The sequence below is a fragment of the Apteryx rowi genome, unplaced genomic scaffold (genome assembly GCF_003343035.1).
Source record: "Apteryx rowi isolate R43461 unplaced genomic scaffold, aptRow1 scaffold_26, whole genome shotgun sequence".
NCBI classification, from domain to species: domain Eukaryota; kingdom Metazoa; phylum Chordata; class Aves; order Apterygiformes; family Apterygidae; genus Apteryx; species Apteryx rowi.
The window spans coordinates 4,457,238-4,471,792 of record NW_020448974.1 but is presented as its reverse complement, the minus strand read 5'-3'; the positions used below and the strand labels follow the sequence as shown (position 1 = coordinate 4,471,792).

The following is a 14,555-nucleotide window of genomic DNA, read 5'->3' as shown; positions in this document are numbered from 1 at the left end:
CGCTGAGGGCGGGATATCGCTGAGGGAGGGGTGACGCCGCGGAGAGGGGTGTCGCCGAGGGAGGGTGACGCCGGGGAGAGGGGTGTCGCTGAGGGCGGGATATCGCCGAGGGAGGGTGACGCCGGGGAGAGGGGTGTCGCCGAGGGAGGGTGACGCCGCGGAGAGGGGTGTCGGTGCCGGGCGGCGGCGGGTGCGAGGGAGGCGGCTGAAGGCAGAGCGGGGGCGCTGCCCCCCCCCCCCGGGTGATGCGGGGGGAGACGCGGTAACTAAGCGGCAGCGCAAGGTTGGGAGAAGAGAGTAAACTGGGCGGGAAAACCCTTTGCAGCCCGTTTGCGGAGTGCGCAGCGAACCGAAGCCGAGAGTGTAAAGTCTTTTTTTATTATTTTTTTCCTTTTTTTTTTCCATGCATGTGTTCCTGATGTAGTATAGTATAGCGGTGTAGTTTAGTATAGTGCTTCTGAGGCACCAAAACAGATATTTCGGTGTTCCGCTTAGGCACCATACACTGATGTGACGATATTTTAACACAGAAGGACACCTCTACTCTTTTTCTTCCTGTTTCTATGTTTTATGGACACTTTCACAGTCTTTGTTTGTTTTTTCCCCAGTGGTGCTTTGGCTAGCGTTTAGCTTCATTTTGTTGTGTATTGATTTGGCTTTGTTTCGATGCAAAATATTGACGTGTTGCAAAATAATTCCGCGCCGTTTGTGAACAGCAGTTATTTCAGGATGGGCAAGTTCAGAGCAATTCACAGATGTCATGTTTCTTGACAGGACTGGACCCCTGCGTTGTAACAGACTTTGCTGTAGCGATGCTCGAGTTTATTGCTTTAGCGCGCGGCTTTTTTCCTCTTTGCTGGCTCCGGTAATTTGAGTCACACAGTGACTTCAGCAGCTCTTGATACGGCTTCATTTTTCATTTAGATGGGTTGAATAACAGAATGACGAAGCCTGGAGCAAAGCAACATGGCAGATTTTCCTCTCTATTTAGATTGCATTATTTCTGATCCCTTAGCAAGAGATCAGAAATCATTTGTTGCAGCTGCAGCTAAAAAAACTGTATTCTTCCAAAATGAATTTATCTGTCCATTCTTGCAGACGTACAGCCCGCATAAATGGCTCGGAGTTGGTCTTTGCGGAGGCTGGTGCTGTGCACCTGAGGCAATCTAGGAAGCCTGCTTTAGTTCAGCTTAGCCCAGTTTTGTAGTGGATCACTGGCAGCGCAAGCGCCTGTTGCTCTTGCCTGCCTGTGGGGTGATTAAAGTGTTTCTTGGGCCCCTCCGGTAGGTCTTCTGGTTCTTGGCTGTTTGAGGATTTAACTGTACAGCTCATAAGGTCAGGAAGATTTGCTGCTGATAAAAACAGATTATTTGTGCATAGGTACTTTTCCAGTAATTTTTCAGATGATTGTAGCTCAAATATTGTATTTCTTATGGGCCTGTTCTACTAATAAAAATACAATCTGAATTACTCTTTTTACACATTTTTAGTAATATGTAACTGCATCTGGTATGCCTTTTGGCCTATGCCTTGCAGACTTGACTTCAGAATTCAAAAGTGCCTCTGGTGCTGAATATAGACATTAAGCTTAAAGAAAGTGAAAAAAAAAACAAGAAATAAGACACTGTATTTTGTTCATAACAAAATTCCGTCCCCCAATAACCTTTGTTAGAAGAAAATCAGAGCTCATTATTTTGTCTTTTGCAGTTATGTGAGTTCCCCCGATAAAATAATTAGTAGATTTTTCAGAAGATTTGAATCACGGGGTGGGGGTGGGGGGATGTTGAGTTTACTCCTTTTTACAACCTCATAATTTAAGAGGAAATGAGGATGTCAGATATTCTGGTACAACACACAATAAATCCGAGTTGTTAGCTACTTACTGTTTTACTTTTCAGCAATGAAGTGTGTCTGATTATGCACAAAAGTTCTTTTCCCACTTAYCTTCAGCTAGTCAGTATTAAATAAGAATTGTTGTCAGTGTCTGAAAATAAACATATCCATTTAAGTTTCAAAAAGTGGTTTCTCCTTTTTTACAGCAATTATTATCTTGGTTATGAGCCAGTGCTTCGTGTTTCAGAATTCTCCGTTCTGAGCTTTTATTAGAATAGTGCACCTAAGAAGATGTCCTGTGCAGAGCCCCTAACAAATCCAAATAAAAAGTAAGTACTTTCCCCTCCCCTCAGACAGGACTATAACAATTATTTGATTGCCATATGAAAATTACTGTACTTTCATTCATAGGATCTTGTTTTGATGACTTCTTAAGGAAAAATGCTTTGATACTGAAACAGACTGAAGCAGCTTCTCACAAAAGCTAATATCAACACCAGCAAATTTACACATAAAGGAARGAAATAGCTCTGAAACTTTTCATCAAGTTAATCAGCACTAGATTAAAACTGGTTCTCCACAGATAAAACCCCTCATAAAAATTCCTTGATGCTTCTGAAACTATGTAAATGCACTTGTAAGGTCTRTGACAAATTATTTCCCTATGTGTATATGGTAGCTCCAGTAATATAACATGCAGTATGGAGTTTATGCATTATGATGCATTATTTTTTTCAGAATAATGTGTCTGCATGTCTTTAGTGTTTTATATCCAGTGTTTTAGAACCATCTAGTCTTTTATTTTTTGTCAGTCCCATGGGAAGTATAATGATYATTATATTAATTTTATAAACTGTAATGTGATCCAGTTTGATTTAGTAAAATGTTGGCTCAGATTTTAAATGTCAAACTCAAATTCAGTCACAACTGAAAAATCTTAATTCCAGACTCTTCCCATACTGCTAAATAACCATGCCAACATTGTCAGGAAAAATCAGGTTTTAAAATAGACATAGCTTATGCTGGACTGTTTCATGTTTGCTGTGCTTATGCAGTAGGTCCAACAAATTGTRCTCAAAAGTACTGCCAAACCATTTAGCATGGATTTTGAGTTATGCCATTTCAAAGATAAATTGATTAAAAATATTTTGCCTTTTTTTTAAAAAAAGCTATTTTTCTTTTCACTGGGATCTGAAGAAGCAAACACTATGCTTGTCAGATGGAAATACAGACTATATAATACCACGATACACATCTTCAAAACAGCTATGTTTTGCTAGGTTTACTTAGAAGGTATATTGCATAGTTACTAGATCACTCCATAAACAATTTTTCAAATAAAAGATTAACCTGAATAGCATGCACATAGCTTCGCAYGTGTTGGCTACATGATGATGCAAGACTATCATTTTCTATATTTAATATATTTTTTTTCTTCTAGGAGACAAGGTATCAATGTGCAATGCTTCAAGAATGTATTTGGTTAGATGTTAATTGAGCTTTACCTAAACTTTAATTAATGTATTCTTCTCCATACAAGGGAGTAGCCCCARACCGTTCATATTTCTCCACAATTACAATGTGGCTCATGCCTTTTTTTCTCACATGTTTAATATTTTTCCATATAATGACATATGTTTTCTTTTAATCTTTATAATGACCTAGTCAGCAAAATGTATTTTGAATAATTAGTGGGTTTGGATAGATCAAAAGGAAGTGTCTGTTGATACTATATAATAAACTGTTCTCTTAACTATGGTCCTTAATGTCTTAATGAATATTCACCCTTTAAGGTCTGTGACTCTGGAAGGCTATAGTTGCATAACAAAYTTTTGTAAGATTTTTACGAAAGCCTTTTCTATTTATAATTAAAAGATCTTGTGAGTCTTGCTACCAAGGTTTATAGGATAATTTAGCAGATGATAGATTAGGCAAATCTTTCTATCTTGGTTGCTAAACCATTACAAAATTTATTTTGGGAAGGCTGAGTCATAATTAATAATGATGCTGGAAGACAGTAACTTACTAGCTCTTTGAAAAAGAATCTTAGTCTGCTTGCTCCACAAGATAGCAGAAAATGTCTCTGGAAAATTTGGTTTTATTTTATTTTATAGGTTTTAAAGTGGTTACTGTATTGTTAGYTCTTTGTAATTGGTGTTCCACAAAGTATGCTCTTGAAAGGCAGAGAACAGGCARGAGAACCAATAATACCAATTTTCTATATGACTCCATCAGAAACATTAAAAGCAGCAGTAGAATTCTATGAAAGGGGGATAGAAACCTAGAGACTGAGTTCAGGAAGCTGAACAATGCATAGTGTTACCTTGGAGAAGGAATGGAGGAGCAATTTTTTGAAGGAATGGTATATTGGTGATAACAGAATTCTAATGAGAAGAGGTGGGAGTAATAAGTTTTGTACTACTGCTTTTATTGTTGGGAGTTTTTTGTCATGCCTGGTTTATTAAAAAAGCACTTGACCTTTTTAATAATTGAAATACATAGCCATGAGTCATATTTTTATTGGTTTTCTATATATGTGTTTCTGTTGTGTAAAATATGGCACTAGAAACAAGCAAAGCTGTATTGGTCAAAGTGATTTTTAACAAATTTTCCTGATACTGATACAACAAATTGAACTCTACTGATATTAGGAACAGTGAAAATTTTGTTGTAGAAAGGGCACTGGTGTTTTATTCACCRTCTTAGAAAACTTGCTTAGAGTATGTCTGATTGATACTGTGCTTAAAATATCAAGTTTTTTTTTTCCTTGGGCTCAAATATTAGTAACATTAGCAGAGTTAAATTGATTTAGATAAGAATATAAAGGGCCAAATTTTCCTCACTAAATGTATGTGAGCAAGCCACATGACTCTAGTGGAGCTCTTCACATTGTAGGAATCACAAAGCTGATTTATGTTCCCACTTCCATCCCTGATCTGCTCCTTAATCTGTAGTAGGTCACTTTACCTTTCTGTCTSTCTCTGTATTTAGCTTGCAGGCTTTTCTTGCTCTAGGGACTGACCTCAGTATATGCGAACGGTATGTAGCACATTGCATCAAAAATCCTTTCTCCAAAACAGCTACGTGTTAATCAAGCCATGGGCACTGCAACTTTAAAAAAAGAGTGTCTGAGATGAGCATGTGCATCGATAGCACAACCCAGATGTCCTGCTGTGCAGCTCCAGACACTGACAGATGCCGTCTCATCACGGGCTAACTCTGCCTTAGAGAGGTTTCATCCTTCTGTTTAAACAAAGCCCCTATGAACACAGCATCTTTTGGTTTTGTTTCAAACAGTAATTTTTTAAAGATCTTTTAGAGAGAGGAAGGGTAATAGGAGTGCATGTACTTGTTCTTTAGTTTGGTGAAAAAAATCTTGTAAATGACTGTGGAAGAAAATAGATACTCAGACTGATGTTGGAAGCTCAGAACTTCTAACAGAGTATGTGCGTATCTCGAGAGATCAAGCCTCACGTCAGCAGAGAGTCTTACCTCTGTGGAAGTAGTTGTGTATGTTTCCTTTTTCAACCAGATTATAGTCATTCTAACAGAAGAAATTCTTTCCTCTAGGTATTTTGCTGATATCCCATTGGATAATCTGAAATAAGCAGGCCCTGCCAAGCTGCATGGCTTTTTTTGGTAGCTTTGACAAAGTGTCTCTGGAAGCCGGTGTTGAAATGTAGAGGATAATTTATGAGAACGGTTGAGATTGCTGAATGCTGCGAATGGGCATTCTAAATCAGCAAATTAAAATTTAAAATGTTTTATTACTTTTTGTTTTTTTAAAAAAAGAAGTCTTGCTAAAATAGATTAGAAAGGAACAGAGGGATGACAGATCACTTTTAAGAAAATGTAAAATGTGATTTATAGAAGTCTTTCCTTTTTTTTTTCTTTTTTTCCCCTCCAAAGTCCACCTTTATCTACTTTTCACCTACTTGTATTATAAAACATATCACAATAAACTATAAAAATGGGATCGTATTTCTTGCACCATTTTTATTATTTGCTTTCATGAAAAACATACATGTGTCAACTTCTGTTTCTACAGGAAATAAACAAACCAGATTCTGTGTTAAGTTTTGACTGTTGTGTATTAAAACACTACAACCAAATTAAAACATCACATAAGTCAATACCATGATTGAGAATGCAAAGTATTAGCACAATGGCATTTGTTTCGTTAATGCTTTCAGTCTGTCTACTTTGTTGGCTTTTACTTTTGTGTGTGGATGTATATATAATCCAATCTGTTAGGGAGACTGCTTTAGAAAGATCATGAGTTACTGCTTTTGACCCTGTTTGGAGGGAAAAATAAATAACTTTTAATTATTTAATTTCATTTGGCTGCTGCTAGATATAGATTGCATAATCACACTTGTCATAAAGGCAAGTGAAATTTGTCTCTTTTGAGTTTATTGGTCTTAAAAGTTGCTACAAATTGCTGTTTAAAACAGAAAAAAAGTAAGCATTACCTTGATAGGTGAATTAGTCCATGTGACGCAGAGGGTTTCAGAGAAGATTAAGTAGGCAGAGACACTTGTCTCGGGCTCTGTTTGATTTTTTTTTTTTAGTTTTTTTTTTTTTTTTAGTTTGTAGCAGAAATTGTCCTGCATGTAACCTCTGTGCTGTTGAATTGAAAACCTCCAGTTTTGGATCATTTTGGATATTTTGTCCTTGTCTTTTCTGCTGTACTAAAGAATGTCCTTGCTCTCACCAGGAGATGAAGATGAACCAGAGCGTTTTGATGGTCTCTCTCTCTTATACTGGTATGCTGAGCCATTAGGTTTTGATGAGATTTCCCCTAGTCTGCAATTGGGAAAAGTACAGTAAAGGTATTTTAAAAGCTGCAGCTGTTTACAGATTCTTTTTTCTTTCTGTAAGCAACCAGGGTTTATCATTTAGATTGTTGTGGAAGTGTCAAATAATATGTATTTTGTGCTGGAAGGGTATTCTTCTTCTACTGATAAATGTAGCTATTTCGTTTGCAGACCAGTGACTAGTTAATTTTTGAGGAATGCAGATCAGAAGAGTATCCAGAGTCTCACATTCTCTAGAAGGTGTAAAATAGAAAGCTGCTGAACTTACTTATACGTGCTGTTTTAAAAAAAAAAAAAAGTAATAGGAAAAAAAAGTATCAAAGATTTCATTTGAACTGCCTTTACTAGATCCTCTGCACAAAAATATGAGTACTTGGTCTATTAACATTCCAGGACTTCAGCTGAAGTGTTAAGCTTAATATTTTTTTAAATAATTTCAGTGTAACAAAGTTATAGCACATTTTGTGTAATCTTGTTTCTTTTTTTATCTCTTTTCTCACTTTTTTTCTTTTTCTATGTACTAAAAGTTTAGTTACAAGTATTTTTGTATGACTTCTGTAGGAATGAACAGTGATACGTAATTGATTATTTACATCTTTTTCTACAAAGAGCACTGAAATGATTTTTGTTACCACTGCCAATTAGTTTAGGTGCCTATTTCCTTAGTTATATTGCTGAGCATATTTCTAATGTTTTGGGGAAGTAGCTAACAATTCATGTTATCGTTATTCAGTAATCATGAAATGCATGTTTGAYGGGAGCTAAATCCAAGTCCTTATGCAGTGAAACTGTTAAAGCACTATTTGTTTTAGTACAACGATGACTAGTAACATGTCTTGAGGATCTGTCTCTAAGTGATACGGGAGAACACTGAAAGTCAGCAAGATGTACTATCCTGAACTAATTTGGGCATTTGAAAATCTTTGTCTTTAGTTTTTATGTTGTGAAGTAATTTTAAACCTCATATATTAGAGGGACTTAGTCTTTAGAGCATAAATACTATTGAATACCTTGTAAGAGTGTCTGTTCAAAGTGTCAGTCCTATCTAATGTTAATTGTAGATGGCAACATCCTGATAGTTTCCCTGTTTTGGAGGTACCTTTTTCTTCTCCATTATGGATTATTAGTTCATCTTGTCTTTGTATATTCTCTCTGTGGTCTTTGTCAGAATCAATTTTGAGTAAGTTAGGGTCTCTCTTGTGAAGGTATTGCCTGTTTGCTTCTAGAAATATAGATTCTTTCTTAGTATAAGTGTTCTGTGCCCATATTTGATTGTATTTCATCATCATTTTATGTAGTAGGAGATAAATAGGTTCTACCGTTTCTTATGAACTCTATATTTCTTTGAAATACTGAAGACTTAAAATCTGAGATTTGATCTTTTAAAATTTCATTAAAGTAAGCTTCCTTGCAAAGTTGAAATACGAAGTTTGTTCTTGCTTTTATTTTATTTACTAATTTTAGAAAGTTAAGATTAAACTATTAATAATGGTATTCAATATTTATTTTTAATTATGGTATTCATAAACCAAGATTTTTCTATTCAGATAACTACTATTCAATACTACAACTATTCAGCCTTTGCTAATATTAGCATCAAAAGATCAGGAGAAAGTAAAATGTTCTTGATGGACTAGTATAGTCATAATGTGCTGGAAATAATTACTTAAGGAAAATCCAGTTAAACTGAGATCCCTACTATTACTGAAAGGTTTACATATTAAAAAATAAACAACAGTTGTTTGTGATACTGATACTTGCAATGTATAAAGAAATGTCTGCCATGCGAAAACTGCTGAGAGCGTGGCAGAAYGATAGTAGCAAAAGATGAGGTGGGAAAAAGTAGAAAGAATAGTTGCCTGCTAGTTTGAAAGATCAGCATTCTTTGTCTTCTCAGTTTTCAAAGATGGATACAAATCAGGCGCAGACCTGTCAAGATAATGATTAGTATATTGTTTTTTGGCTTCAAAACAATTTAGAATCATGGAATAATTTAGGTGACAGTACTAGGTAATAATGCAAAATAGTATGCTGCTCTAGTATACAAGTAACTTATCAAAAATTTTGTGTTAGAAAACATATTCAAATTTTTTTATTTCTTCTAGAGTGTGATTAAGTAAAAGTAGTTTGGTTCACTTTTAGCCTTATAAAGTGAGTCTTACGTTGTGTCATGCAGTAGCAAGGTCATTTGCAATCTTGGCAGTGCCAAAATACGCTAATTAGATTTCATCATTTCTTTTTAGCCTATGGAATAAATACTGAGAGAAATACTGCAGTGAAAATTTTGCAACATTTGAAGCATAGGCTTCCTTTTTGTTTTTAAAGATGAATTATTAGGTCCATTCTTTTGGTGAGCTCTCCTAAAATAAAAGGCTAATTTTGCAAATCCCTGGGAATTTGAGATAGTGGAATAGTTTGTTTTCAGAGCAAGTGCAAGGATCCCTTGATAAAGATCTTATCTGTTTCTTTTTTTTTTTTTTTTTTTTTACAAAAAAAGAAGGAATTTGGAATGCTCTGTAGGAATTGCATCTCTTGCCTGGTGCTGCAATTTAGGAACATTTGGACCTTCTGGATTTCTCTCTTTCCTCTGTCCTTTAAGGACATTTACTCCAGCCTTTGCAGAAATAACCAGCTGCAGGCTTGGAGTTCAAGCTGTGTGCTGGATTTGGCTGTGTGATAGGATTTAGGTCACTATGTCCTCCACTTTGATCTTTTTTTTTCCCTGTTAATGAATTCTAGTTGTTCTATTTCACTTTAGCATCATATTCCAGAAAATACAAGTCACTGGCTAATAGAGAGCAATATGTAGGTCAAAGCAGAGGAATTTTAGCAGTGCTTCTGCTTTTTCGTATAATGGGTCTGGTGCAAAAGCTGAACTGTGGAAGGACAGGGGATATATGATATAACTTGGGTTTTTTGTAATAGCTCATCTGAATGAAAATACAAAATGGTAGAGGACTAATCTGGATTTATAGGGATCCTTAACACATTATATTCTCAGCGCAGTACACTGGGAATATTTCTGATGGAAYTGTAAATTTAGGTTTCAAGACTCTTAATTTTACTTTGTAAATTTCTTTAATTCTTCATCATTATCAATTGCATACCAAAATTCTTCTGCTTTTAGACAATTTCACATGCCATCCTGGTATTTTGTCTTGGGAAGGGAGGGCATGTAGAGGAGCAAGCAATAGGGTTTGGAAAGAAGCCTTTATAAATAGAGAAAGAGAAAAATGTTGAGTGAAGAAATGAGAGATTGTAGGGAAAAGATTATGCTCATGAATAACCAGAAAACTATGTCTTAGAAAAATTTTTGTATATGCTATCTTAACTGTGGTTTGTTTTGATTTTTGTTACCTGATTTAAGAAGTTATGATGTGGTATTCTTGCTTAGATCCTAAGTTGGACATGGCTGTGGGATTTTGTTTCTATTTAATCAAAATCCTTTTATTATTTACAAAGTGGGATTCAGAATTTGGCTGGAATGCGAATGCTCTGGGGAAAAGGGAATAAACTAAGTATACTTTATTTTACCTTACCATTCTATTTTTATTATGAGCAGATTGATTTTTCTTGTTGTTTTTTTTTCTGTATCCCATATATAGAGAGTTGTCAGTCAAGAAGACTAGTTTTGATTTGTATTACAGTTAAAAACATGGTCACTGTAATTTCTTCTGTATTAACGTAGCATTTTATGTATTTCTATAATTACAAATATGACTTTTATTTCATTTCTTAGGACTATTATGGGCCCTCATGGAATCAATCGAGCTGTTCACCGCATTTCTTTTTCTGATTGTCAGAATGGATTAGGTAATTAGATTGCACATTTTGTTTATTAAGAGTAAACCAGGTTGAAAAGTATCTGGTGAGCTTTCCCACTTCACACTGACATGAGTAGAAGTTTAATTTATCCATCTTTTTTGGATTTGATTGTAAATCCATTTAGCCCAGTAGGTGGAATAAACAACGTCTTTCTTGTTTCTCGTTTGTTCTGCAGGAGTTAAAATTATTGGAGGTTATCGGGCACAAACAGCAGAAGATTACGGGATCTTCATTAAGAGAATTCTACCTGGAGGGATTGCTGCTGTAGATAGTAAGTAATTGCTTTTAAATTTTTGTTACAAACCTGCTTTATACCAAAAGCTGTCAAGACCAATCATCTTTATTTTACTTTGTGTATGAGCATATTTAAAATAACATGGATTACTTACTGTTCGTGATACTGTGACTTCTCTTTAAGATAGAGACATGAAGCATAGATGCTTTGTGGGAAAACACTTTAATACTCTCAGTTTTTGAAAATATGTTCGGATCTAGATATGGCTGGTGTGAAAGCAGTTGGTAGTCTTTCAGCACAGTTGAATAAGAGTTGAGATGCCCCTATTAATTTGTAGGGGTTAAGAGTGTTTGTTCATGTAGAGAACCAGTATTTTTTATGAGTTCCAACAAATGTTTTTTTGACTGTGGTTTAGGTGTTCATTGTGGAAGGAACAAATTATCCTATCTATCTTCCAATAATAAAAAGATTATGGAATATAATTCTCTCTTAGATCAGTGTATGGTTTTTTTTGAGATTCCACTTGGCTTTACGCAGAATGATCATTAAAGAAACCTAAATCTACTTCAAAAATAATAATTCCTAAACCTGAGATTTGGAGAAAGTTTAAAAATAAAAATAGTTCAAAAGAACTCTTATAAATATCTTTATGGAATACATAAAATATTAATATTTTTATACATTGAAACTTATATCATAAAAATTCAGCTGAAAATTAATTCTGCAACTATGAAGCATGAATTCCAGTCTGGCAAATACATATGTGCTATGTGTAAATAATACAAATAGCTAAATAACACTGCTGTTTTTAGTGGCTGTTCTGAGATTAGTGATACTGATAGTCTGTCACAATATTATAGCAAAATTAGGATCRGAGCCTAAGGTGCTAAAGTCATAAGGCTATATCTATTGTATTAGATCACATAAAATTGTAAGGAAAAGCTCTGTTTTATTACAGTGGTGTAATATGTTCACCATTTTCCTGTTGATCAATAAATTACTGTTAATTTCATTACAAGGCCGTTTGCTCACTGGAGACCTAATTTTAGATGTCAATGGAGAAAACTTAATTGGAGTAACCAATGAAAGGTATGTTTATACAGATGACTAGATGTTTATTGGAGTATGGAATAGTATATGTTTTATGCTGTAAAATATTTTGGATCATATCGACCACTGATTAAAAGAGGATAACTCCACTGAGGTCCCTGGAGTTAATTAAACTGGCAATGAATTTATCCTATAAGTCTAATTCAGCAAAGCTGTCATGGAAGATGACAGTACTTTACATGCAGGTATAATGACAGAATAAATCAGTTCTTATTGCTGTAGATTATAAAATGTATTTGAAGATAGCACTAAAACCTTGATCTGTTATAATATTAATATTTTTGTAATTATCTGTTGCTTTAATACCCATGAAAGTAGATGATGCAGCTAACAAGTATCATTTATTTGTAATGAACAAGTATCATTTATTTGTAATGAGGCAATTAAGGAGAAGTTGCTTAGAAAATCTGTAGAATATGTTGGATATTTTCTGTGGCTGGATCACTAGTGATCAATGTAAAGTCCACAGATTTGAATGAGGTGTAGAATTAAAATTCAAACAAATAAAAATTACAGTGTGCATTGCTCGGGATTTCCCTTACCAATGAGGCATACCTGAGCAGTACCCTGCTCTGGTCTACGTTGCTAATCCTCAGTGAAATCTAGGAAAGTAGTAGGATAGATCCTGGAAGAGACATGGATAAAAGGGAAGGGAAAGAGATGGCAATTCCAGTTTAATTCTGTCACCAGGCACAGGCTCACTGCAGAGCCTGTCTTTCACTCAGTTTTCCAGTGCTCAATTTGGGTTACGCTGATAACGAGCTTTTTTTCTCTGCATCTGGCAGTCAAAATGATTAACTACTTTAAGAATCTGTTGGTTTTCCTAATGCTTTACTATTACTCAGAGTATAGTTCATGACAGAACACTAGTGTGTATGAATTTTATTGTTTTTTCCTCCTTTTAGGGCTGTTGACATCTTGCGAACAGCATCAGCCTCCAATCATATGTCTCTACTAGTTGCTAGAGATGAAGAAGCAAAGTAAGAGAAAAATAAGTTGTTTTAAAAACATTCTACCTCAAAACTGATAAAATCCAATGCTATGCGTAAGGTAGGGAAGGGGATTGTGTGTAGATTTTTTCAGATTAAGAATTAATCACAGAATTGCACCAGATGTCGTAGCTTTCTATGTTCTGATAACATTTTGTTAGTGTACTGGGCAATGAGAAATGAGCTGTTCTATTTAGTTTAATTACACTTTTCACATCAGTTGAAGTGGTAAGCTCCAATTTCAGTTTTGGAACAGGATTGAAACCTTATGCTACCAGCTAAGAACATTAAAAGCTATTTGCTGTGATAATAATGTATTGCTTTGCATGATTTTAAAATGTGAGAAGTATTAATAAAAATTATATTAGACCCACAGGAGTACAAAACTGTATGATTTAAGCAGGTCTTGCCATCTGAAAAAAAGGCAAATGTGGTTATCTTTTTTTTCCCCCTCCTAARTTCACTTTTCAATCTCTAAGGAGCTCTGAATTAGTCTGGATAAGTAAACTGTTCAGTGCAGCAGGTAGTCCAAAATTCCTCCATTATGAGGACATTTATACTAAAGTATTGCTTTAATCTTGTTATCTGAAGTTAAGCATATAAACCAATATTAGCATAGAATCATAGGAAATATTAGGATGGAAAGAAGCCAGGAAGCCCATCCAGGTCCATACTCACTTTTGATGTAGCAGCTGTTTGCTCCAAAGATTTATGTAACTATATTGGATAATTATTGCAAGAGTATTTGCTGTTACTTGCTTTTCATAGGATGTTCCACTTAAGTAATCTCTCCATAAAGGACTTTTCTCTAAATTCCTTTAGCCCTTCATCTGCCTTAAGCTTCTCTTTCTGCCCCTTTATTTTTGTAGTTGGCAGAAATTTAAATGACTCTGTAGCCTCTGTTTTCTCCTTTTTTTCAGGCAGTGTAGATATATGTGAGGTCCTCTCTTAATCTGCTTTTATCTAAAGCCTAGTGACCTAGTTTCTCTAACCTCCTTGAATAATTAAAATCCATTGGTCCTTCTACTGTTCTGGTGGTATGCCCAGTGGCCTGTGCAGAATTTGCCGCTACATACAGTCCCTCACTCACTTAGACACCTCTGAATGAATTTCTTGTGACTGTACATTCCTGTGATAAAAGATTATTTGATTTATGCTTAATTGAGCTTATGGATGCACCCTGGATTTAGCATTACTTCGATAAATTTTATTATTTTATTTTTAAATAATGCATCAAGCTGAGATTTCAATAACCTGCTGTAGTCACTGGAATTGCTTGGGAATTGCAGTCAGTTAATTTCTGCTCTCTCTCTCTCTCTCATTTTGTAAGATTAATTTGCTGATGTTTCTGGTTTACATCATTCTAGATTATTTTCTTTCTTTTTTTTTTAATCTTTTATTACTGAGGTAGTCATAACTCGGACTGTAATCTCTGTTTTTTCTTAAAATAGGCTATATTCAATATTAGATTAATCAAGCTTTTTTTGTTTGTTTTTTCTCAATGCACATAATACTAGATTTACAGCTCTCCCACTTTTTGGCCAGCTTGCTATAATCTGTTGGGTTTCTGGAAAGAATTTCCACCTTTATTTTTAACTATCTTTTTTTTTTTTTTTTCAACAGTGTGCCTGACAGCGTTCCCCTTGCATGAGGAAAAACTGTAACTTTATTGATTAGTTGATAGGTGTCTTCGTCTGTTACTGTTCTTTTAAAGCAAGACTTTAGAGTGGTTGCATTTAAAAGCTT

The 14,555-nt window shown here is 35.0% G+C and overlaps 1 protein-coding gene and 1 long non-coding RNA gene across 2 annotated transcripts in view; both read left to right on the top strand.

Annotated features, from left to right (window-relative positions):
- Positions 1-278: 278 nt before the first annotated feature.
- On the top strand, positions 279-2,635 carry LOC112966948. The gene is made up of 3 exons (XR_003253805.1): positions 279-363; positions 2,040-2,162; positions 2,245-2,635. It is a non-coding gene; the product is annotated as an uncharacterized LOC112966948 (long non-coding RNA).
- Positions 2,636-6,531: 3,896 nt separating this feature from the next.
- The window catches only part of STXBP4 (syntaxin binding protein 4), a 73,790-nt gene continuing 65,766 nt past the window's right edge, over positions 6,532-14,555 (top strand). The window contains exons 1-5 of the mRNA XM_026067556.1: positions 6,532-6,599; positions 10,390-10,463; positions 10,651-10,746; positions 11,730-11,799; positions 12,726-12,800. Of these exons, the coding sequence (XP_025923341.1) occupies positions 6,532-6,599; positions 10,390-10,463; positions 10,651-10,746; positions 11,730-11,799; positions 12,726-12,800 (383 nt within the window). The remainder of the gene's footprint in view (positions 6,600-10,389; positions 10,464-10,650; positions 10,747-11,729; positions 11,800-12,725; positions 12,801-14,555) is intronic.